The sequence below is a fragment of the Monodon monoceros genome, unplaced genomic scaffold, assembly GCF_005190385.1.
Source record: "Monodon monoceros isolate NGI ecotype Baffin Bay Population unplaced genomic scaffold, NGI_Narwhal_1 Super_Scaffold_3, whole genome shotgun sequence".
NCBI lineage: Eukaryota > Metazoa > Chordata > Mammalia > Artiodactyla > Monodontidae > Monodon > Monodon monoceros.
Window position 1 is genome coordinate 21,505,660 of NW_021703780.1, and position 27,078 is coordinate 21,532,737.

A 27,078-nucleotide genomic window follows, 5' to 3' on the forward strand; every position below is an offset into this window, starting at 1 on the left:
AAATATCAGTACTGTTCCCCAGAGAGTCAGAAATGTAACAAGAAATCTTTGTACCACCATCATTATTTGATGACAGTTTGTGATATATTCAGGAAGATTAGTCAAGGAATTTTCCAAGGAGTTGACTTATTGCATTGAGTATAGAGAAACATCCAAAGAAAGAAATGAAAGTGGAAATCCAAATACATTACTGTAAAAAAAAAAAGCTCCTTTTTAACTATGAGGCTATGAGGTAAAATAATGTAATCCATACACCTACTAATTATCACATATGATCAAAAGGTACAGAGATTTGGGAGAAACAACAAAAATGTGCAGTGATGCTGTGAAGAAAAGTCTAAAGCTTTCTAAGAGGATTAACATAAGATTAGAAGTAATGACGTAATTTGATAGCTAAGAATAATCAAACTTATGAGAGTCAATTGTTCCTTGAATTAAGCACATACACCATCCCTCTGCGTGTGTGTCTGCATGTGCATGTGTGCGCGTGCATGTGTATGTGTGTGTGTGTGTGTGTGTGTGTCAGCTGCAGGTTTCTTTTTCCCAAAAAGAGGGAAAGAAATTCTGGGAAATATAGAAAGAAAATTGAACCCCAGAAAAATTGAGCAAAAATACACTTCATTTCTATTTATGTAGAAAATATAACAGTATGATGAAACCTAATGAAAACAACATGCTCAAAATTGTTCAGAGTGACCTATTTCCTATGTTAAACATTAGAAGCCAACTCTGTGAGAACATTAAATAAATAGCACACAAGGACATACTATGATCCCAATGGTTTAATATTCAGTAAATACACAAAAAATAAGTCAACGGTTATACCACTAGATCCAATCAGGAGAGAGAAACCAACAGTTATCTGAAGAGGGAAACTTGAATATAAAGAGTGAATTCAGGGAATTGGAGTAAGGACTTGGGACTTGGGACTGGCTAATAAGCAGTTAAAGTAACTCTAAATAGTAGAGGACTAGCAGAGATAAGGGGCACCAAGGACTGAGATCCAGACCTTCTGGGAGAGGGCACATGTGTAGCTCACTGGATGGCAGAGGAGCTGCTGTAGTTTTGTGTCACTTGGTGGAAATCCAACCTCCACAACAGGTGAAGGCAGCTGAAGAAAGTTTGGATCTCAGAGGGAGGGCATGTAAGGAAAGGAGACTGCATGGGATCACCTTGGGAGTGAGTTTAGATAGGGAAGAAGTTCAAGAACAGAGCTCTGGGTACACTAACATTAGAGGTTAAGGAAAAGATGGTGATTCAGCAAAAAGGATTCAGAAAGAGCAACCAATAAGGCATGAGAAAAATCAGACCTGAATGGCATGTGGCAATCAAGGGAAACAGGAAGGAGTGAGTGATGAAAGCTGTTAAGTATCGACAGATAAGGCCTAAGTGACCACTGGATTTGCAAGTGTGGAGGTCAGTGATGGCTTTGCCAAGGGCTGTCTTGTTACTGGTGGACTCAAGAGAGAATATAACTATATATAGAGTATCATCTAGAAAAATATCGAATTACTATGTTGTACACCTGAAACTAATATAATATTGTAAGTCAACTATAGTTCAATTTAAAGAGAGAGAGAGAATTGGAGGTGAGGAAACAGACAAGCATGCCTGAGTTTTATGAAATATTTTGCTACAAAAGGGAGCAAAATCACAGGGTGTCAATTTTCACAGAAAACTCAATGGCCTTTGTGCAAATAGGTATAATCAGAAAACCACAAAAATCATTCAAGTTGGGCTTTCCTGGTGGCACAGTGGTTGAGGGTCCTCCTGCCGATGCAGGGGACACGGGTTCGTGCCCCCGTCCGGGAGGATCCTACATGCCGCGGAGCGGCTGGGCCCGTGAGCCATGGCCGCTGAGCCTGCGCGTCCGGAGCCTGTGTTCCGCAACGGGAGGGGCCACAACAGTGAGAGGCCCGCGTACCGCAAAAAAAAAAATCATTCAAGTTAACCAAAATATATTAAGTCTCCACTCTGTGGAGAGCCCAGTTCTATTAAACAGGAGGATAATGGGGAGAGGACCAAAAAGGGACAAGACATACCCCATCCTCATGAAGAATATAATAACGCTGAGAGACCCCATAAGGTAGCAGTGCTTAAACAAGGGGCATGGGCTGTCAGGTTCCTACAAGAAGGGGGCATCAATTCCAAATGGGAGATCAGGGAAGATGGCATTGGCCTCATCTGGGCTTGAAGCATGAGGAAGATTTAATGAGCTCGATCTACTTGTCAGGGAGACAATGAAAGTGAAGTTAAAAATTAAACCATTAAGCCAATAAAATTCTCCCCTGTGGTAACATAGATGCTAAAGGTTTGGGGTAATCATTTACCTCCTGAAGACTAGGAAATTTGGAGACGTTTAGAGAAATTTATTTGAATGGAATGAGGACCCTGCACTGCACCTCCCTCAGGTTAGCCTTCAATCTTTCGCTCTTTAATATTCTGCTTTTGAGATGATGGGAATAGGTTTTCCCATAGAGAGGAGCTTAATTTGCTGTTTTGGGGTAGAGATTGTTGGAGTGGGAAAGAGACCTCTTCTTTCCTGAGATAATTCTGAAAAGTGAGAGAAGATGTCACCTTTTCCTAAGAGAAAACAGAGCTCCAGAACTCCAGGGAACAAAATTATCCAAAAGGATGGCTACAGAGACCTGGAGATAAACCAACAATTTTAAATTATGCTTTTTAGGGTTAATATCACCCATTTATTGGCATTAGGCTAGATGGCCAGCTTAAGATTCCTAAACTGGGCTTGTTTTTGTGGGACACATTAATTAAAAAAAGAAGACATTGATCACATCTATGGTGAGACAGTAAGTGTATATTCTGGCAAAGGGAGATTTTCATCGGGGCTAAAACATCAAATAATCAAAACAGACTAGACCTTTCCAATTAATTTATGTAGGGGGAAGAGTAAAACAAAATGAAATCCCACATGGCTTTGGGAAGTAGGTAGTGAGTGAAGAGTTTGGGGCAGAGAACTTTTATTCTGGGGCTATGAATAAGAGCCATGAACTGTTCTTATATGGGAGAAATGCTCAGTGCTGAGACCAGACAGAGATAACATTTGAGTTATTAATAACTCTGCATGGTACCTTAGAGAAAAGTCTCATTCTACAGTGAACTAATCAATGGCGGAAGAGCAGGGTATACTTAATGCAAAGGTCATAGACACAGAAACAATCTTGGCCAGAGAAACTGCCAGGAAATTGATAGAAGAATGAATGGCCCAAATTCTTTGCTGGTTCTTCCTCATTTACCTGGTCTCTAAATAAATAAGGCTGATGAATTTCAAATTTATATTTCTACCTGGGCCCTCTGTCCCAAGCTACCAACTTATAGACACAATGCCTACTTGGCAATCTTCCCTTCTGGGTCTAACAGGCATCTCAAACCCAACATGTCCAAAATGAAACTCTTGTTTTTCTTCCGGAAACCTGCTCCCCTCTCGCTCATTCCCCCACCTCCATTGAGCACACTACCATTCACTCATCTGCTCAAGCCATAAATCTAGAAGTCTCCAAAAATCGCCCCCCGCCTCTTTTCTCATCCCACTATCCACCTTATCAGCCATTCTTCTTGGGTCTAGCTCCAAAACAATTCCCAATCTTTTCTTCTGCACCACAACAACCTAGCCCAGACACATCAACCCTTGAATAGGTGACTACGACAGCCTCTTCTCCAGTTTCTTGGTTCCTAGCCTTGGGCCTTGTAGACCATGCACCCCACAGCAGCCAAGGGAAATCCAGTCCCCTTATCCACCCCATAGGACCCTTCATGGTGTGGCCCTGACCACCACTTTGATCTCATCTCCCACCATTATCCTCTTCAATCACTCTGCACTGGCTACGTTGGACAAACTTGCTGGTTCCTTTGCCTGGAATGCTCTGGTCACAGCTGCCTCTTTCTCATCATTCCCATTTCAGCTCACATGTAACTTTCTCACACAAACAGGTAAAGTAGTTAGATTTGGCAAAGTAGTTGCTCTCTTCTCCAGATGTTAGTTACTAAGGCACTGTCACCGCTACTCTCATTTTCTTCATAGCAAATGTCATTCCTCTTTCTTTTCATTTTGTGCCCCTCCTGGAGACTTTGCTGGAGTTAACAAGGCACTAGAAGTTGGGACAAAGCTGGTATAGGGTAAGGGATGCTGGTGTGGACAGTATGCTGGCATTATTGCTGGTTGCCAGAAAAACTAGCAAGTGCTTCTGTAATAATAAGTATATAGAGAGGAAATTTAATGAGAACGGAGTCCTTCAGTCACAAATGCAAGAGAAAGGGCTAAGGCAGCAGAACATTCCACTTATTGGCTCAACAAATATTTACTGAATCAATGAAGGAACAAGTGGTCAGTGAGCTCTTAGGCACTGGTACACTAGAAGAGTCCTTATAGGTGTAACCCTTGGGGGAAAATGTTACTCTGAAAGCTATGTCTTCAGTTCTGTGACTGCTAATAACCCTGTCAATTAAACTAATTGCCCTAAGGTGTAGACAGACATGATAAGCAAATTACTTATACAGCGGGATATTCAGTCCCTTCTTGTGACAGGTTTCTTCTCAGTTAGCAGAGCCACTCTATTTTGCCAATGAACAATGATTTGGATTTCAATTCAACTTTCAGTTTGTTTCTGAATTTCAGTGTGGACTGGAGGGCTCCTTGATCTCCAACATCTGTACTTTTGAATGACGTAATTAGGCAACTGTTCTGTTAGTTAACCACTACCAACTGTAGTTGTGACATGCACAGACATTATGCAACGTTTGCACTTATACTTAAAAACAAATCATCAAAGAATCAGATATATACTTGCTCTTATGTTAATAAAAGTAGTACTCCATAGAGAGAAATTAGAAATTTTATTTTACCAGCAACTCCTGCCCTGCCCTCACTTCCCTTTATATCTGCTCAGCCCCATAACTTTTCTGATCACTTTCAGAGAGTGAAAAGTCCATTGGTTATTTTCAGCCTCCAAATAATCTCATGTTATAATTAATAGCTGCAGTCTGATGAAAAGCATAAAACTCCAAATTTTATCTAAAAGTAGAGCTTCTCCCCATCTCCAGCTTGGGTCTGATTGGGGAGGGGTGTGGCGGATGATTTGGTTTGGCTTCTTATTCCCTTCTCTGTCAGCTCTTCCCCTCACCCCTCTTGCTAGCTGAGGCGTCCGATCCTTCTAAGGCTGGCGGTTAGGGAGATATGGGTTGGTGGATAAGAGGCAGGAAGTGTGGGTTTTGACTGGGACTCTTGTGATCTGGCATTGGGGCTCTCTGGGCTTGGGTGGATGTTCAGTGCTGATCTTTTGGAGAGTTCCCCACTGGGGACACCCATTAGTCTCCCCCATGTCACAGGTGATGCGTGTCCACTGCTCAGCCCTTACTGTTCCTCCCTCACCTGCTGGGCATCCTGCAGTCCATCCCACCTTTTTTGGGGTATGTGGCCCCTCTAGACAGTTCTCTTGGGCAGGATTTTAAAAGGCTGTAAACCGGACCTCTCCTGAATCATCCGTATCTGGTTCAGAAGGAACCTGCAGGTCTCTGTCCAGGCGTCTTTGCACCTGCTGCTGCGGGAGGTCTCATGACCTCTCGGTGTGCTGTGGGCCCTTCTCTGCTCTGCAGCCTCAGGCCAAGAGTCACAGCCCCATGGCCTTAGATTCTAAGGCCTGTGTCACTCATCAGTCCCCTTCTCCCTCTCACACGTACACACTGGCATGCACACACACAACCTCCAGGGGACATAAGTCAATCTCTGGGCGACCCCTTTGCAGGCAGCAGCTATCGTTTGACTTGAGGTGAGGGGCGGCACCCACTTCCCCTCTTTCATGAAGGCAGGGGGAATAAGAGACGGAGCGTACCAGCAACTACCTCTAGAGAAACCCTCTCAGCTTCTTCATCTCAGTCGGTTTGTGCCCTTGAAGTGGGCTCAGGAGCCTCCTCCTTCTCCAGTCTCTCCCGTCGTTCTGGAATGAAGGCAACATGCATTGTTTTCCTCTCGGAATAGGATATGTTCAATCAAATTGGAGTCAGAAGAGTGCTACTTGAACATCCATTTACACTTAGACACGTTACCGCACACATACACAGGTGCACACAATTGCTGAAGGTGTCAGGATGAAAGATTCCACACATTGTGACTCCAGTTTTTGTGACAGCTTTCTGTTGTTGCAATTGTAAATGTGTTTTTTAATCACAGTAATAATTCACAAATACATTATTTCTGTAACACATTTAAACACCATAGATAGAATTAAATCCCCCCGTGGCCATCCCTCCCCAAGGGAGTGGTCCTGTGCATTCCCTTATATACAGATGACCCGTGTTACCAGATTCATGCAACTTAATTTTAAAACCAGAGCTCAGGACAATGTAGATGAGAGCTGTCACTCTCTCAGCATTGTAAATTTTCTATTCATTTATAACATGTAAATTACATAATGGAATATTATGTATATGTATGTTTTACTTATTATCTTATACTTACTATTCTACAATGTACTTTTTCCACCTAGTGTCTGTTAAGTCTTTATATGCTTTTTAATATAGATGCAATTAATTCTTTTTGACTGCTGTATTCTAAAATTTACATGTACTTTACTTAACTATTTAAATATTAATGATCATTAGTTGTCCCTGATTTTTTACTTTTACAAATATTGCTGCTACAAGGAGTGTCTTGGGACATACTCTGTGTGGCTGTGCAGACACCGTGAAGCAGCAATATCAGGTAGAAGGAATGCAGTTTGACCACCATAAATAACAGCTTATTACTCACGCTTCTGCCTAAACTTGGTGATAAAAGTCTTTTAAATATTTATGAAGGTTGATGGGTAAGAGATAGTATGATATTGTTCTTTTGATATCCATGGCCTTCCTTTATAGTAAGGCAGACTGCGTTTCCCACGGTTCGTTCTTCACCTGTATTTATCTATTCTTCTGTTACCTGCTCTTTACCCATTTTCCTATATTTTGTCTTTTTAAAATTATTTTGAATAACTTTAAAAAACACCTCTCCCCTGTCTGATATCATACTGAAATGGATGTCTCCCCTTTTGTCAATGACCTTTAATGGTATCTATTATTATAAATAAGGCCTGTGCTTTTTGTATCCTGCAGTATACAAAAAGCAGTATACATATACTGCAGCCTTATGATATGTCTAGGTGTAAATTTCATTTCATTTCTTTGGCTTGACACTCTTTGTAATTCTTGAATCTGAGAAATCTTATGTTTCATCTACTCTGAAGGAGTCCTATTCAATATTTTTAAAAGTATTGCCTGTCCTCAATTCTCTTTATTTTCTCCTCCTAGAAGTCTTATTCAACATATGTTTACTCATATGTAAAATAAACATCCCGGACCAGTTGACAGTGAAATTCTTTTCATTGTTTGGGTTACATACAACAAAGAATGGCCTCCTTTCCTTGCATTTTCTTTAATGGTAATTTAATTTAGGAGTTGAATTGATAAAAACAGGGATCAACATTTAAAAAAATATATAAAAAGGTAAAAGAGTAAAAAAGCTTACTCTCATTCCTGTCCCCATTCTGCCCTGTTTTCTCAGCCTTTATTATGTTATGTTACAATTTTTTTTTTTTTTTTGCATTATGTGGGCCTCTCACTGTTGTGGCCTCTCCCATTGCGGAGCACAGGCTCCGGACGCGCAGGCTCAGCGACCATGGCTCACGGGTCTAGCCGCTCCATGGCATGTGGGATCCTCCCGGACCGGGGCACGAACCCGTGTCCCCTGCATCAGCAGGCGGACTCTCAACCACTGTGCTGCCAGGGAAGCCCATGTTCCAATTTTGATGGAAGTTTTTATCATGAATGGATATTAAATTTTGTCACATGCTTTTTTCTGCATCTATTGAGATGATTATGTGATTTTCATCCTTCCTTTTGTTAATATGATGTCTCACATTGATTGATTTGTGAACATTGAACCATCCTTGCCTTCCTGGAATAAATCACTTTATCATGGGGGTATGATCCTTTTTATATATTGTTGAATTTGGTTTGCTAATATTTTGTTGAGGATATTTGCTTCTATATTCATCAGGGATATTGGCCTATAATTTTCTTTTTTGTAGTGTCTTTGTCTGATTTTGGTATAAGGTACTGGTGGTCTCATAGAATGAATTTGGGAGTATTCCCCCCCTCCCAGTTTTTGGAATAGTTTGAGAAAGATAGGTATGAGCTCTTCTTCAATGTTTGGTAGAACTTCCCTGTGAAGCCATTTGGTCTGGGACTTTTGTTACCGGGAGCTATATTTTAAATTATGAATTCAATTTCACTACCAGTGATTGGTCTGTTCAGAGTGTCTATTTTTGGTTCAGTCATGTATGTTTCTAGAAATTATCTATTTCTTCTAGGTTGTCCAAATTGTTGACATATAACTGTTCATAGTATTCTCTTATGATTTTTTTTGTATCTCTGTGGTATTGGGTGGTATTTTTCCTCTTTCATTTCTTATTTTATTTGGATCCTCTCTCTTTTCTTCTTGATGATCTTGGCTAAAGGTTTATCAAGTTTGTTTACCGTTTCAGAAAACCAAGTCTTGGTTTCACTGATCTTTTCTATAGCTATTTATTTCTTTTTGGTCTATGTTTTATTTATTTCCTCTCTGATTTTTATTATTTCCTTGCTTCTGCTGACTTTGGGCTTTTTGTGTTCTCTTTCAAATACCAGAGTTTGAGGTTTTTCTTGTTTCTTGAGGAAGGCCTATACTGCCATAAACTAACTGCTTTTGCTGCATCCCATAGATTTTGGAGTACTGTGTTTCCATTTTCATTTGTCTCAAGGTATTTCTTATGTCCTCTTTGATGTCTTCATTGACCCTTTTTTTTTTTTTAAGTAGCATGTTCTTTAGTCTCCACATGTTTATGTTTTTCCCATTTTTCTTCCTGTAATTGATTTCTAGTTTCATACCATTGTGGGTGGAACAAATGCCAGATGTAATTGCTATCCTCTTAAGTTTGTTGAAACTTCTTTTGTAACCTGGCATGTGATCCATTCTGGAGAACATTCCATGTGCACTTGAAAAGAATGTGTATTCTGCTGGTTTTGGATGGAATGTCCTGTACGTCCAACTGGTCTGTTGTGTCGTTTAAGACCACTGTTTCCTTATTGATTTTCTGTCTGAATTACCTGTCCATTGATGTAAGTGAGGTATTAAAGTCTCCTACTATTATTGTATCATTGTCAATTTCTCCCTTTATGTCTGTTAATATTTGCTTTATATATTTAGGTGCTCCTATATTAGGTCCATATATGTTAGAAAGTGTTATATCTTCTTGTATTGATTCCTTTATCATTATATAATGTCCTTCTTTGTCTTTTGTTATAAACTGTTTTAAAGTCTATTTTGTCTGATATGAGTATTGCTACCCCCAATTTTTTGTCATTTCCATTTGCATGAAATGTCTTTTTCCATCCCCTCACTTTCAATCTGTATGTGTTTTTAGCTCTGAAGTGAGTCTTTGTGGGCAGCATACAGATGGGTCTTGTTTTTTAATTCAATTAGCCACCTTATGTCTTTTGATTAGAGCATTTAGTCCATTGACATTTTAAGTGATTATTGGTAGGTATGTCCTTATTGTCATTTTGTTTCTTGTTTTCCGATTGTTTTTATAGTTCTTTTCTGTTCCTTTTTCTTTTAGTTTATTCCCTTCTGGTTTGATGATTTTTTAAGTGGTATCCTTGTGTTCCTTTCTCTCATTTTTTCTGTATCTATTGTAGGTTTCTAATTTGTGGTTACTATGAGGTTCATGTATATTTACTTATATCTACTTGTTTTAAACTGGTAGTCATTTAAGTTCAAACACATTGTAAAAGATCTACATTTTTTACTCCCCTCCTCCATGTTTTGTGTTTTGATGTCATATTTTACATCTTCATGTTTATCCCTTCACTGTTAATTGTATTTATAGTTGATTTTACAATTTTTTGTCTTTTAATCTTCATGCTAGCCTATTTAAGTGTTGATCCAGTCTTTACTGTCTATTTTCTTTTACTAGTGGGATTTTTGCTTTCCTATAGATTCTTACTTCTTGTTGTAGCCTTTTCTTTTCCACTTAGAGATGACCCTTTAACATTACATTTTGGGTAAGTTTGGTATTGATTAACTCTTAGTTTTTGCTTGTCTGAGAAGTTCTTTATCTCTCCTTCAATTCTAAATGATCATCTTGTTGGGTAGAGTATCCTAGTTGCAGGTTTTTCCTTTTCGGCACTTTAAATATATCATGCCACTACCCCTGGCCTGCAAAGTTTCTGCAGAAAAATCAGTTGATAGTCTTATGGGGGTTCCCTTGTATATGACTGTTTTTCTCTTGCTGCCTTTAGAATTCTTTTTATCTTTAATTTTTCCATTTTAATTATGGTATGTCTTGGTGTAGGTCTGTTTAGGTTCATCTTGTTTGGGACCCTCTGTGCTTCCTGTATCTGGATATCTGTTTCTTTCTGCAGGTTTGGGAAGTTTTCAGCCATAATTTTATCAAATATATTTTTGACCTGTCTCTCTCTCTCTCTCTTCTCCTTCTGGGACTCCTATAGTGCAAATCATGGTTTGCTTAATGTTATCCTAGAGATCTCTTAAACTCTTCTGTTTTTCTTTTTGCAGCTCTGATTGGGCAATTTCCATTATTCTGTCTTCCAGATCACATTTGCATTCTTTTGTATCACCTAGTCAGCTGTTAATTCCTTTGATTGTGTTTTTCATTTCAGTTATTGTATTCTTTGGTTCTGGCTGGCTCTTTTATATGTTTTCTATTTCCTTATTAAAATTATCACTCTACTCTTTAATTTAGTTAGCATTCTTATTACTAATACTTTGAACTCTTATCTGGTACATTATTTCTGTTTCATTACTTGTTTTTTCAGGGGTTTTCTCTTGTTCTTTCCTATGAATTAAATTTCTCTATCTTTTCATTTTGCTTAACTTTCTCTGTCTCTATGAAATTAGGTGAAACATTTAGCTATCCTGGAATTGAAGGTGTGTCCTTGTATGGAAGCATCCCTGTGCAGTCCGTATGTGCCCAGTGTCTTTGGTGGCACAGCTACATCTGACATTGAGCATAAGTCACTCTTCCCCAATGGTGTGCTAGCAGCTATCACCAGGATAGGAGGTAGGGTTAGAAGTAGAAGGGCTAGAGCAAGAGCCAGTTGTGAGCCAGGGCTTCTCCTCGGTTTTGTGGCCAACACCACACTATCAGGGTGGGGATGGGTTCCACGATGCTGGGTCAGAAGACCTGAGGGTTGGTCTGATCTGGCTGCATTCCCTCTAAGTGTGTGCTCTCCCCGCTCCCAGCACATTCACACTCACCCAGAGGGGAACAGTGCTGGAGCAAGAGGAGCTGGAGTGGGTGCTTGGTATGGGTTGGAGTGCAGACTGTGGTAGTGCCGGCACTAGTCAGAGTCCTGGACAGCTCCTGATCTTCTGCCTTCATAGGCACCAGCAATGTCCAGATGCTGTGCTAAGTCTGAGCTACCTCTTTCCCTCACAACTGCATACTCCTCTCAGCCATGGCAGCCCTCTCTCCAGTGTGGAGCTGCACTGGGAGCAAGAGGGGCTGGAGCAGGTGCTCTGCTCAAGCTGGGGTGTGCGTTAGGCAGTGGTGGGAAACCAGCCAGAGTCCCTATCAGTTTCAATCTGCTTCCTCTGCCTTTGTTTTGGGAGTAAGCCAGTGTGTGCACGCTCTTCATGAGCGGAGTCTTGGTTTGTTATAGTCCTGCTATCAATCCCAGTTTTTCGAATCAGCTAGGGAGACTTGTCCTCCTAGTGCCAGACCCTAGGGCGTAGTACTCAGTGGTTCTCACCACTCACTCCCCAGGGAGGATCTCTGAGCCTGTGTAATTCCCCCTCCTCTTCTGTGTACCCTCCCAGGAGTGTAGGTCCCGATCTGATCACTTCTCTCCCTTCCTACCCAATTACATGCAAAACTTTCTTACAGACTTGGTTGTATAAGAGTCTTTCTGCCAGTCTCCAGTTTGTTTTCAGTGAGAATTGCTCCACATGTAGATGTATTTTTGATGTTTCATGGGGTGAGGTGAGCTCCACGTCCTCTTACTCCACTATCTTGATCTATCTCCACTATAAACTTTTATATTTATTGTCAAATTGCCCTCCATTGGGCACTGATAATATTTGGAAGTACCTGATACCCCCTGGCATCACCACAGATCATGTCAAAACACTGTTGCACTTTTGGCCGTTTGATAAAATAGTATCTCACAGTAGTTTTACTATTATGAGGGTGGATACCTTTTAATATGTTAGAAATCACTTATTTTTCTTTTTCTGTAAATGGTCCATTAATATCCTTTGACTATTTTTCTACTGGCTTTTGTTCTTTTTAATATCTATTTCTACATGATCCTTATATATGAAGACAGCATTGGTCCATTTTTTTTTTCAAATTGAACTGTATGCATATTTTTCCTCAGGCACTAAAATTATATTGGCTTATTCCAGAAATTCATATTAAAGGTGATGTGTATATAAAAGAAAAGCTATAGATGTAGACAATCCACCCAGGGATCAATCTGTGTCATGGTGGGTGTAGTGAGGCATGCACCTCACCTGAGCTCTGGTTCTCAGCGTGGGATGCTGTCAGCCCTGCCGTTTGTTTCTGCCTATATCTGCATTGTCCATGGAGGTCTACTGGCAGATTTTCTCCTCTCCAGAAAAATCCTCAGACTCAATACCATCAGGAAACTCTTCACTGCCATAGGTAAGAACCAAGGTAGACATGGCGGGGGGGGGGGGTGGATGTGGGATGCTCAGGGAAGCTTCCTATTCACTGTGTTTGTTCTCCTGCCCCAGGGGTTCTCCTCCCATCTGCGTTCTTCGTGTCCCTTTTCTGGGTCAGATCCAGCTTCAGTGCCACCATGGCCTTCTTGATACTGTCTTCTGCCACCAAAAGCCTCAGCCAATCAGGAGCCCTTGTCAACTTCATGGATATTGCTCCTCGGTAGAGACCTGTGATCATCCCTAAACCTGCTCTGACACATGGGTAAAATGTGACACATGCTATGGGTCACAGGAAATTTCAGCACCAGCCGTACATCCAAATAATTCCTGGAAGGGACCCAAAGCTAGCCAACCTCTGCGAACTTAGTTTTTCCAGATGAAAACAGGAGAAGTCAGTGGCCACACTCACAGTTCAACTGTGGGAGACTCACACCAATCTCTTTCTGTTGGGGAATGCAGCAGTTACACAGGGCTGGATCACTGAAAGGACTCGTAAACTTCAGAGGGCGTGCTCATGTAAGGCTTTAATAAAGGTAGAGGGTACAGGATAGCAGGAGAAACATTCAGCTCTGATATAGGTAAATACCAGATGACTGAGGCTTCCAAATATAGCTCCCAGGGACCATCCATGGACCGTTCACAGTCAATAGGACACATTTCATCTTCAGGTAACGAACCACCAAATTACATGGGAGATACCTTGGTCTCAGGGAAGCCAATGTCTCATCCAATGGGAGGTCTTTTATACCTAAAAGCAAGGCTGAAAGATCAGGCTCCATAGCAGAAGACAAGAGAGCATATAAACCAGCTGCCAACCATCAATCCGTACATTTTGTATAATGAATGTTGACAAGTTAGTGCAGGTTACCCCTTGGAAATCCCAGATCCTAGCCTCATCACTAGTCAGTACATTTCATTCAGATTTGACTAAGGGTCAGCACAACTCCAGCAATCCCCAGAGATAATCACAGAGTTGCAACAGATCAGCTGAGATTAACCTTTTGCTTACAGAGGAATATTGTTTTCTCACACTTTCTGTCTCGCAGGTACAGGGGACTATCACAGATCTTTTCTTACATAGCGGGAGCCATCTCTCCCACAGTTGCCGGATTTTTCATCAGTCAGGTAAGGTCAAATGTTCTGGTGATTATGATATTCACAAGAGTCACCTCAAAAGATCATCCAGCCTCTCATTCTGACCCTAGGCTCAGCTCATGCAGAAAAATTACCACATGTTCAGGGTATGGAGTGAAGGAGAATGCTCTATTGTATGAGTTTATGCTTTATGAGTTCTTAGAATGAGTTTCTCGTGCTAATCATCACATTTTCTAGCAATAATATGACCCTTCCTGTGAAGTATAGAATGGCCAACCATTCTGATTGGCTGGGGCTGAGGGGTTTCCTGGGATGTGGGACTTTCAACACGAAAACCTTGAAAGTTCCAGGCAATCTGGAAAGAGCTGGTCACCCTATTTAGGAACCCAGCAAATATTTATAGAACAAATGAACGAGACGCTGAGTGGATGAGTGAATGATAGAGCGAAGGAGCAACCTGTACATTACAGGTATGCTCATCAGTGGTTAGTACAGGAATTCCTCTGCCCAGTATTGCTTACATAGTGTTTTTACATTCATACAGACTTCCATCCTGGGAGATGCATTTAAAGTTGTCAGAATAAACAAATTCATCTGATGACAATTTCATAAGAATCGGACTGATACAGACTTTATGTGAAGAAACATACATATGGCATTCACATGACTATCATTCTTTAAGTTTCCTGTGGTTTCCACCAGTAAGCCAGGAAAATGAATGGAGAATAACAAAGAAAGGGTATTCTTTTTGACACCAAGTCCTTTTTTTTTTTGAAGCTTCAGTTCTCTTCCAGCCACTGACTAACACTGTTTACAACGGAAATTCTCAAACTGCTCTTGTTTCCCTTATTACTCACTCACTCACTCATTTATCTCTTCATTCATTCGACATATATGCAATGAACATTAGCATGTGCCATGCACTGTTTAAGTGAATAAAACCAACAGAAGTCCCTGCCCTTGTGAAGTCGGTAGGAAAGAAACCGATAGAAAACTAACAAACTAAACGAAAACATGGTATAGTGATTGGAGGTAAGCGCTAAGAAAAGAGTAGGGCCGGAGAGGAGAATAGGGCACATAAGAGGGGGTGGGATTTCAGTTTTAAGTAGGGTGGCCGAGGAAGTCTCATTGAAAAATTAATATTTATGGGAAGCAAGTACATGGGCGAGAGAAATGACTACTTGAGGGGAGGAATATTCCAGCAGAGGGAAAGGCCAGGGCACCGGAAAAGTACCTGCATATTCTAAGAACAACCAGGAACATACAATGCGGGGCAGAGTTGGGGAAGAGGGCGGTAGAATATGGTGCCAAAGCCTTTCTGAACCAGGAGGGACAAGAACTAGGAGACTGTTAATAACTTGTAGTTTCCTGCCTCCAGGACTCAGAGTTCAGTTGAGGAATGTCTTCTTGCTTTCAGCTGCTGTGAACATAGCAGGCCTGTTTTTCTACCTCATCTTTGGCCAAGCAGAGGTGCAGGACTGGGCTAAAGGTAGAGGTGCACCCACTTCTGAGCAAACCAAGTGACGAATTAGATGCCGGTGCTTAGTTGTTCACTGTTTGCCCTCATGGACATTCCCCTGACTTACAGTTCTACCCCAAAATGGGCTGTCCTTAAAGTACAGAAATCTCAGATTTTCCACTGGCCCATACACCTAGGACATGGAGGAGTGAGAGTTGCAAATTATGGAAAGGCTCTTTCGTAAAGTCTTAGAATAAAATTTTATCTTCTTGTGCTTGTTTTCGGTTTATTTAACAATCATTTATAAGGCAACTAATGCAGAGTGGAAGACAAATAAACCCAAATTTAAAATTCAGATGTGTTACTTGTTACAAACAATACATGGACATAAGAGATGCCCACAGGGTGTGCATGGTGGCAGGGGCTGGGGGTGGGGACTGGCCTCCTAGGAATCTCCATGCCATCTTCTTCCTTGGGCTGGTGACTGCCCCTCAGTCCCAGCTTGTGTGCTGGTCCCTCTCCCCCTCAATAGGGAGTTCAGACCCAGGCTCTCCTAGTGCTCTGTTTTACACTAAGTTTTGTAGAGAAAGAAAAAAGCACACATAAATGTCACTGAGTCCTGATACCCAGTGGATATAAGAAAGCTTTACAACAGCTCGAAGGAATAGTTCGGCTTAGTATATTTTTTCAAATTGTTTTCTTTGCCCCAATTAGTTTATCCTAGGCATTTGTTACACTTCTCATCTCTTGACATAAAAACGGTGCAATTTTATCCTCCTTACTCGTTCTTACTCTCAAAAGTCTCTGAGTGAGAGGTCTGAACAACTCCAATATCTTGCTAGGTCCAAGCACGTGGTATGAAACCATCCACCATTTGCTCTATACCTATGCTGTATCCTGAAAGTAAAAACACTGCACACTCCTGGGGTTTGGGACTCAGGTAGTTTGATATTGCTGCTCTCCCTAATAGGAATACATTTTATCCGCAGCATTCACAAGGCACACTTTTTGTACTTGACCAAATTCCCATTCTTTGTAAATATTTGTTACTAAGAAAATGAAAATGAAACTTCTTTTTGTGATCCTCCACCAACCACACACTCTGGTTCTGCTCAGAAACATTCCCAGTCCTTTCAAAGAACAAGCTACCAAAACCTGTGGCAATTGGGACAGTGCTATCTGGAAAACTGGACTGAAACCCAGCTTCACCTGGTTAGCAGGTGTCCAGATCAACTCATCTGATGTAATGTTCTCCAAAACCCAAAAAGGGGAAGTGGCCAAGATGCTTAATTTGGGTATCAGTACAGGAGCCTATCTGGGGCAGTGATGAGGAAGGCACACTAAAACATACCATTCATACAAACAGACATTTTCTGGGTTTCCCAGTAGAAACAGTTAGTTACGTTGCCTAATAACTACCGGTAAGTACCCCCACATGTGTTTCTACGTGTTAGCTGAATATAAACATTCCTTTAACGTAAGCAACCATGATGCGTTTTATCCACAGGAGGGAAAATACTATGCAACACAGGTATTTCACCCAAGACTGAGAAAAAAGTTGACATCTCTCACCAACATGTCACTGCTTTAAGTGCACATAGTCCATGGGAAGAAATAAAGATTTATCTGTTTCCTCTTTTCTAGGATGGCCTGTATCCGGCCAAATTTACGGTGACTAATTCTGTAACAGGGTGTATGATGATGTTACATTGAAGACTTGCTGTAGGTGGCCATATATAACAGACATGAAATTCCAACGTGGGGTGTTAGGGTACTTCACAGATATTGTTCAGGATGTGATTTTTAAAAAGTCATATGGTTCTAAAACAATTTAGGATTACATAAAAGTAAAAGCCTCAGCAGAGTGGAGTTAGAGAAAGGCTTTGAAAAAATTTTTAAATGTGTGTTTTCCCTATAAGATCAAGAGCAAGACAAGGATGTCCACTCTTGCCATTTCTATTCAACATCTTAGTAGAGGTTCTAGGCAGGGCATCTAGGCAAGAAAAAGAAATAAAAGGCATGTAGGCTGGAAGAGAAGAAATAAAACTATATTCACAGATGGCATAAACTTCTATATAGAAATTGTAAAGAACCACTAAAAAACTATTTGAACTAATATATGAGTTCAGCAAGGTTTCAGGATACAAGATTGATATACATAAATCAGTCATATTTCTATATACTTGCAATGGACAATCCAAAAATTAAACTAATTTCATTTAAAGTAGCATAAAAAAGAATAAATTTAGGAATAAAATTAGCAATAGAAATGTAAGACTTATACTCTGAAAAGTATAAAACATTGTTGAAAGAAGTGAGAGAAGATTTAAATGAATGAAAAGAATCGACGTTCATGGAGTGGAAGACTTCAGTTCTGTTAAAACGGCAAAACTCCTGAAATTAGCCATAGATTTAATGCAATTTCTATCAGAATCCCAGCAATTTCTCTGTGGAAATTGACAAGCTGATTCCAAAATTAATACAGAATTGCAAGGGACCCAGAATAGCCAAAACATTCTTGAAAAAGAAGAACCAAGTTGGAGGACCCACACTTCAAAGCTCTCTACAAAGCAACAGTAATCAAGACAGAGTTGTGCTAGCATAAGGATAAATATATAGACCAGTGGAATCAAATTGAGTCCAGAAATAAACCAAAGTGTCTATGGTCAACTGACTTTTGACAAACATACCAAGTCCATTCAATGGGGAAAGGATAGTCTTTTTAACAAATTGTCCTGGTATAACTGGATAGCTACATTCTAAAGAATGAATCTGGACCTTTAGTTCACACCATTTACAAAAATTAAACTAGATAAAAATAGATCAAAGATCTAAATGTAAGAGCTAAAATAATAAAATTCTTTGAAGAGAACATGGGGTAAATCCTTCACAACCTCAGACTTGGCAATGGTTTCTTAGATATAACACCAAAAGCATAAGCAACAAAAAAAATTGATAAAGAAGACTTCATAAATATTAAAAACTTTTGTGTGGCAAAGAACACTATCAAGAAAGTGAAAAGACAACCTCCAAATGGGAGAAACTATGTGCAAGTCACATATCTGATAAGGGTCTTATATATAGAATATGTAAACTCAACAACAAAAAGACAAACAACCCAATTAAAAAATGGGCAAAACTTGAATAAACATTTTTTTGAAGAAGACATAAATATGACCTATATGCAATGAAAAGATGCTCACCATCATTAATCATTAGGGAGGTGGTGGTTTTTGTCCCCTTTCTAGAAACCAGCTGTAACTTTAGGCCAGAGTGTATTAAAATGAGCCACTTCTGAACCAGCAGTGCCGTGCCCAGGTGCCAGGCCTTGCTGTGAAGGCTGCAGCAAAGGTCAGGGCTTGGTCTGCGTGACTTTCCTTCCCATGCTCATCCAAGTGGTGCTCTGCCTCTGAGTTTGGGTAAGAGAGGCATCAGGACAACTCGCACCAGGTCACTTAGCAGAGATCAACTATTCCTGGGCTCAGTGAGGAGGTATGCTGTGTGGCTGACAGGGTCTTGGTGCTCCGGCTGGGTATCAGGCCTGAACATTGAAGTGGGAGAGCAGAGTTCAGAACACTGGACCACCAGAGACCTCCTGGCCCCATGTAATATCAATCAGTGGGAGCTCTCCCAGAGATCTCCATCTCAATGCTAAGACCCAGCTCCACTCAATGACCAGCAACCTCCAGTGCTGGACACCCTATGCCAACAACTAGCAAGACAGGAACAAAACCCAACCCATTAGCAGAGACGCTGCCTAAAATCATAATAAGTTCACAGACACCCCAAAACACACAACCAGACGTGGTCCTGCCCACCAGAAAGACAAGATCCAGCCTCATCCACCAGAACACAGGCACCAGTCCACTCCACCAGAAAACCTACAAAACCCACTGAACCAACCTCACCCACTGGGGGCAGACACCAAAAACAATGGAAAGTACGAACCTGCAGCCTGTGAAAAGGAGATCCCAAAGATAGTAAGTTAAACAAAATGAGAAGACAGAGAAATGCACAGCAGATGAAGGAGCAAAGTAAAAACCCACCAGACCAAACAAATGAAGAGGAAATAGGAAGTCTACCTAAAAATGAATTCAGAGTCATGATGGTAAAGATGACCCAAAATCTTGGAAATAGAACAGAGAAAATACAAGAAACTTTAACAAGGACCTAGAAGAACTAAAGAGCAAACAAACAATGGTGAACAACACAATAAATGAAATTAAAAATTCTCTAGTAGGAATCAATAGCAGAATAACTGAGGCAGAAGAACGGATAAGTGACCTGGAAGATAAAAGAGTGGAAATAACTATCACAGAGCAGAATAAAGAAAAAAGATAGAAAAGAATTGAGGGCAGTCTCAGAGACCTCTGGGACAACATTAAACACACCAACATTCGAATTATAGGGGTCCCAGAAGAAGAAGAGAAAAAGCAAGGGACTGAGAAAATATTTGAAGAGATTATAGTTGAAAACTTCCCCAATATGGGAAAGGAAATAGTCAATCAAGCCCAGGAAGTGCAGAGAGTCCCATACAGGATAAATCCAAGGAGAAACACGCCAAGACACATATTAATCAAACTATGAAAAATAAAATACAAAGAAAAAAATATTAAAAGCAGCAAGGGAAAAACAACAAATAACATATGAGGGAATCCCCATAAGGTTAACAGCTGATCTTTCAGCAGAAACTCTACAAGCCAGAAGGGAGTGGCAGGACATATTTAAAGTGATGAAAGGGGAAAATCTACAAGCAAGATTACTCTACCCAGCAAGGATCTCATTCAGATTTGGTGGAGAAAATAAAACCTTTACAGACAAGCAAAAGCTAAGAGAATTCAGCACCACCAAACCAGCTTTACAACAAACACTAAAGGAACTTCTCTAGGCAGGAAACACAAGAGAAGAAAAAGACCTACAATAACAAACCCAAAACAATTAAGAAAATGGTCATAGGCGCGTACATATCAATAATTACCTTAAATGTAAATGGATAAAATGCTCCAACCAAAAGACATAGACTGGCTGAATGGATACAAAAACAAGACCCGTATATATGCTGTCTACAAGAGAACCAGTTCAGACCTAGGGAAACATACAGACTGAAAGTGAGGGGATGGAAAAAGATATTCCATGCAAATGGAAATCAGAAGAAAGCTGGAGCAGCAATTCTCATATCAGACAAAATAGACTTCAAAATAAAGACTATTACAAGAGACAAAGACACTACATAATGATCAAGAAGACGATATAACAATTGTAAATATTTATGCACCCAACATAGGGGCACCTCAATACATAAGGCAAATGCTAACAGCCATAAAAAGGGAAATCAACGGTAACACAATCATAGCAGGGGACTTTAACACCCCACTTTCACCGATGGACAGAGCATCCAAAATGAAAAAAAATAAAGAAACACAAGCTTTAAATGACACATTAAACAAGATGGATTTAATTGATATTCATAGGACATTCCATCCAAAAACAACAGAATACGCTTTCTTCTCAAGTGCTCATGGAACATTCTCCAGGATGGATCATATCTTAGGTCACAAATCAAGCCTTGGTAAATTTAAGAAAACTGAAATCATATCAAGTCTTTTCCAATCACAATGCTATGAGACTAGATATCAATTACAGGAAAAAAATCTGTAAAAAATACAAACACATGGATGCTAAGCAATACACTACTAAATAACCAAGAGATCACTGAAGAAATCAAAGAGGAAATCAAAAAGTACCTAGAAACAAATGACAATGAAAGCACAATGACCCAAAACCTACGGGATGCAGCAAAAGCAGTTCTAAGACGGAAGTTTACAGCAATACAATCCTACCTCAAGAAACAAGAAAAATCTCAAATAAACAACCTAACCTTACACCTAAAGCAATTAGAGAAAGAAGAACAAAAAAACTCCAAAGTTAGCAGAAGGAAAGAAATCATAAAGATCAGATCAGAAATAAATGAAAAAGACTTGAAGGAAACAATAGCAAAGATCAATAAAACTAAAAGCTGGTTCTTTGAGAAGATAAAAAAAAACTTGATAAAGCATTAGCCAGACTCATCAAGAAAAAAAGGGAGAAGACTCAAATCAACAGAATTAGAAATGAAAATGGAGAAGTAACAACTGACACTGCAGATATACAAAGGACCATGAGAGATTACTACAAGCAACTATATGCCAATAAATTGGAAACCTGGGAGAAATGGGCAAATTCTTAGAAAAGCACAACCTTCTGAGACTGAACCAGGAAGAAATAGTAAATATAAACAGACGAATCACAAGCACTGAAATTGAGATTGTGATTAAAAATCTTCGAACAAACAAAAGCCCAGGACCAGATGGCTTCACAGTTGAATTCTATCAAACATTTAAAGAAGAGATAACAACTGTCCTTCTCAAACTCTTCCAAAATATAGCAGAGGGAGGAACACTCCCAAACTCATTCTACGAGGCCACCATAACCCTGATACCAAAACCAGACAAAGATATCACAAAGAAAGAAAACTACAGGCCAATATCACTGATGAACATAGATGCAAAAATCCTCAACAAAATACTAGCAAACAGAATCCAACAGCACATTAAAAGGATACACCAGGATCAAATGGGATTTATCCCAGGAATGCAAGGATTCTTCAATATATGAAAATCAATCAATGTGATAAACCATATTAACAAAGTGAAGGAGAAAAACCATGTGATCATCTCAATAGATGCAGAAAAAGCTTGCAACAAAATCCAACACCCATTTATGATAAAAAAAAAAAACCCTCCAGAAACTAGGCTTGGAGGGAACTTACCTCAACATAATAAAGCCCATATATTGCAAACCCACAGCCAACATCATTCTCAATGGTGAAAAATTGAAACCATTTCCACTAAGATCAGGAAGAAGACAAGGTTGTGCATTCTCATCACTATTATTCAACATAGTTTTGGAAGTTTTAGCAACTGCAGTCAGAGAACAAAAAGAAATAAAAGGAATCCAAATCGGAAAAGAAGAAGTAAAGTTGTCACTGTTTACAGATGAACTGATACTATACATAGTGAACCCTAATGATGCCACCAGAAAACTACTAGAACTAATTAATGAATTTGGTAAAGTAGCAGGATACAAAATTAATGCACAGAAATCTCTTGCATTCCTATACATTAATGATGAAAAATCAGAAAGAGAAATTAAGGAAACATTCCCATTTACATTGCAAAAAAAAGAATAAAATACCTAGGAATAAACCTACCTAGGGAAACAAAAGACCTGTATGCAGAAAACTATAAGACACTGATGAAAGAAATTAAAGATGATACAAACAGATGGAGAGCTATACCATATTCTTGGATTGGAAGAATCAACACTGTGAAAATGACTATACTACCCAAAGCAATCTACAGATTCAATGCAATCCTTATCAAACTACCAATGGCATTTTTCACAGAACTAGAACAAAAATTCCACAATTTGTATGGAAACACAAAAGACCCTGAAGAGCCAAAGCAATCTTGAGAAAGAAAAACGGAGCTCGAGGAATCAGACTCCCAGACTTCAGACTATACTACAAAGCTACAGTAATCAAGACAGTATGATACTGGCACAAAAACAGAAATATAGATCAATGGAAGAAGATAGAAAGCCCAGAGATAAACCCATGCACCTATGATCACCTTATTTTTGATAAAGGAGGCCTGAATATACAACGGAGAAAAGACAGCCTCTTCAATAAGTGGTGCTGGGAAAACTGGACAGCTACATGTAAAAGAATGAAATTAAAACACTCCCTAACACCATACACAAAAATAAACTCAAAATGGATTAAAGACCTAAATGTAAGGCCAGACACTATCAAGCTCTTAGAAGAAAACATAGGTAGAACACAGCAAGATCCTCTAGACCCACCTCCTAGAGAAATGGAAATACAAACAAAAATAAACAAATGGGACCTAATGAAACTTAAAATCTTTTGCACAGCAAAGGAAACCATAAACAAGATGGAAAGACAACTCTCAGAATGGGAGAAAATATGTGCAAATGAAGCAACTGACAAAGGATTAATCTCCAAAATCTACAAGCAGCTCATGCAGCTCAATACCCAAAGAACAAGCAACCCAATCAAAAAATGGGCAGAACTTAAATAGACATTTCTCCAAAGAAGATGTACAGATTGCCATCAAACACATGAAAGGATGCTCAACATCACTAATCATGGGAGAAATGCAAATCAAAACTACAATAAGGTGTCACCTCACACCAGTCAGAGTGACTATCATCAAAAAATCTACAAACAATAAATGCTGGAGAGGGTGTGGAGAAAAGGGTACCTTCTTGCACTGTTGGTGGGAAAGTAAATTGATATAGCAACTATGGAGAACAGTATGGAGGTTTCTTAAAAAACTAAAACTAGAACTACCATATGACCCAGCAATCCCTCTACTGGGCATAAACCCCGAGAAAACCGTAATTCAAAAAGTGTCATGTACCACAATGTTCATTGCAGCTCTATTTACAATAGCCAGGGTATGGAAGCAACCTAAGTGTCCATCGACAGATGAATGGATAAAGAAGATGTGGCACACATATACAATGGAATATTACTCAGCCATAAAAAAACGAAATTGAGTTATTTGTAGTGAGGTGGATGGACCTAGAGTCTGTCATACAGAGTGAAGTAAGTCAGAAAGAGAAAAACAAATACCATATGCCAACACATTTATATGGAGTCTAAAAGTAAAAATGGTTTGAAGAACCTAGGGGCAGGAGAGGAATAAGGACACAGACATAGAGAATGGACTTGAGGACATCAGGTGGGGGAAAGGTAAGCTGGGATGAAGTGAGAGAGTGGCATTTACATATATACACTCCCAAATGTAAAATAGATAGCTAGTGGGAAGCAGCCACATAGCACAGGGAGATCAGCTTGGTGCTTTGTGACCACATAGAGGGATGGGATAGGGAGGGTGGGAGGGAGACACAAGACGGAGGGGATATTGGGATATATGTATATAGCTGATTCACTTTGTGATACAGCAGAAACTAACACAACATTGTAAAGCAATTATACTCCAGTAAAGATGTTAAAAGAAATCATTAGAGAAACACAAATCAAAACCACTTCAAACGCAATAGATGGCTATAATAAAACAACAAAACAGGAAATAACAAATGCAAGGATGCAGAGAATTGGAACCCTCACACATTGCTTGTGGAAATGTAAAATGGTACTGCCGCTATGGAAAACAGTTAGGTGGCAAAGGCAAGTATGACAACACACCATGAATGAAATGCTGAGAGCTCTGTGTAATGTACTTCCTTATTCACTTAGTTGTGAAAACCAAAATCTGGGTCCCATCCTTGTTTCTTCTCTCTCCTGCACAATCCATAATCTCCCTGCCATGTCTGCCCAGCTCCACCTGCAGAGTCTACATCTAACTGCTTCTCACCATTCCTTCTGCCTCCATCTTAGCCCACTCCACAAACATCTTTGACATGAACTTCTGAAACAGCCTCAGTCTGGTCTCCCTGCCTCCACTCTTGTTTTCCTAGAGACCCTTTTCTAGAAGGTAGCCAGAGGATCTCTATACAGCATTAATTAGGCAAGTCACCTCCCTCCTCAAAAGCATTTAATTGATCCAATTATAAATAGAATTAAATTCAGACCAAGCTCTTACCATGATCTTCAAGCTCTACAGGATCTGGCCCTTAACTAGTTCCCAATCTCACTTTCCATCACTCACTAGATTCCAACCACACTGCCCTCTGCTCTCCCTCTTAGGTAGACTGAGCTCATTCCCATCTCTAGGTCCTTCCCTTGGTTATTTTTGATGCTCGGAGCACTCTTTCCCCTGATTGTCATGAGGCTCTCCTTCTCATCACCGAAGTCTCAACACAAATGTAACGTCCTGTATCTGCAACTAAAGCAGCTCTCCTGGACTCTCTCTATCACGTTACCCTCTTTCATGTTCTTTATGGGCTATTAGTACCTGGAATTTTCTTAACTTTTAAACTATAGATATCATTCATCTTCTCTCCCTATACCCCCCTCCCCACACACCCTACCACACACAACAAAACATAAATCTCCTTTAGGAATAAGTCCTGACGACGTAGCTCTCTTCTCAGCACTTATAAAAATGCTTTAAAAGTATTTTTTTAATCTGGTTGAATATTAGAAAGCAGGGGTTCTTAATCTGGGATCTGCGAACTTTATAGAAAAAAATTACATCTTTATATCCCCAACCTCTGGCTGAAATTTAACATTTCTATCTATTATGAATGTAGGCAACAAACCACAGTAATATTAGCAGTACTGATGACTGACAGCATAAGAAATCACATATATCTTCTTGTGTCATTACAGTTATTACCAATATCGCAAAATATACTGTTTTGCTCAACACTGTTTTGAAATTACAATGGTTCTATTAGACCTGTAATTAGTTCTCATTATTTAATGAATTAATAAAGGAGCATATATATGATCATAAACATGTTTTTAAAATATCTTGATAACTATTTCACTATAATCTTTCTCCTTTGGAGTTCTGGGCATTATATTGTGAATTGAGGTCCATCACAAAAAAGTTGAGAAGCCTTGCTCTAAACAAACTTTCACAGGCAGAATGTATGTCCCTTTACACAACTACTATGTCTGGAACCCACTGAAATAAATTCAAAGAAGCAAAATCAGAAAATTACAAAGACTAGAGCACTACACCATGCCAAAACCAACAAAGACTATTTGCTAAATTCAAAATAATGGGGATCAAATGAAAAAGCAACATTGGAAATCAACTCACGATGCCTACCAGACTCAAAAGTTTGGTACATTCCTCTGGGAGTAAGAGAGGGTAATGCCCCAGGGCCAGGGCATCTGGGAACCAGGTGGACCCTTGCAATTCTGGCGTCCCAGGCCCTTTGGCAATGGCTTCTGGGCTGGAGGAGAAACACGTGGCTGTGACTCAGCCCTTTCTTGTTTTCCCCAATTTCTTAAATAAAGATGGGAAGCTGGGATTGGTTACCTTTGCAACAGTGTGTCAGTTAGACTGACAGGGAAAAATACCGCTGATTATGGCTGACAGCCCTGAAGACGCAGATGACTGAAGAAACAACCATCAGCACATCAAAACAAAAAGCAAAGCTAAGGAAAACGTCTCCGGAACTACCCCATTACCCAGGCTGGTGTTCCCTGAGCTGTCCTCTTGCCTAGGGTCTGAAAAGTGGATTCAAACTCCCAGACCTCCAGCTGCAGACTGATGGGAAGATGGAAACAGCGACCAGGTAAACAGGAGAACTGAGGAAATTCTACCCACACCATGCTTGGGGAATTACAACTCAGGGAGAATTGGTCCTAGCCAGAGAAAAGTAATTAGAAAAGTCGAATATGTTAAATATTTTGGCAGGAAAAGAATGTAGCATGGTAATGGAAAATGAACACATTTTCAAAGATTTCATTAGAGTGTAAGCACAACCCAAACTTACAATATTCCATAAACCTTCCAAATTACTAGAGGCAGGCAAGGGGGCAGGAGGAGGAGGACTTTTTTTTAAGGGAATATAAAATAAAATGACAGAAAATGAAGTATATTTGTAAACATAATGAATGCAGTTGGGTTAAACTCAGCTAACATAGGAGACAACTCTTGGAATGGGTGAAATTATTGAACCCAAATATATACCCTTTGTAAGGAACACATACAAAATGAAATGACTCAGAAAGGCGGAATTTAAAGGCTATGAAAAAGTATTCCTGGGAATCTAAAATGAGCACACACATGCATAAAAT

The 27,078-nt window shown here is 39.8% G+C and overlaps 2 protein-coding genes across 7 annotated transcripts in view; one reads left to right on the forward strand and one right to left on the reverse strand.

Moving 5' to 3' along the window:
- Positions 1-27,078, reverse strand: part of SLC17A1 (solute carrier family 17 member 1) — a 218,727-nt gene that overhangs the window by 128,221 nt on the left and 63,428 nt on the right. For 4 of the 6 annotated variants that reach the window (XR_003796578.1, XM_029241970.1, XM_029241971.1 and 1 more), the window contains one exon: positions 13,250-13,487. The exons of the other annotated variants lie outside the window; for them this stretch is intronic. The gene's annotated coding sequence lies outside the window, so the exon portion shown is untranslated. Of the gene's footprint in view, positions 1-13,249; positions 13,488-27,078 lie in introns of those variants that run through there. 6 annotated transcript variants of the gene reach the window in all.
- Positions 11,724-15,358, forward strand: LOC114907511 (probable small intestine urate exporter). Its single transcript, XM_029243252.1, is given in 5 exon segments — positions 11,724-12,719; positions 12,812-12,959; positions 13,786-13,864; positions 15,213-15,225; positions 15,228-15,358. Coding segments are annotated over 5 exon segments (552 nt in total). The 5' UTR covers positions 11,724-12,538.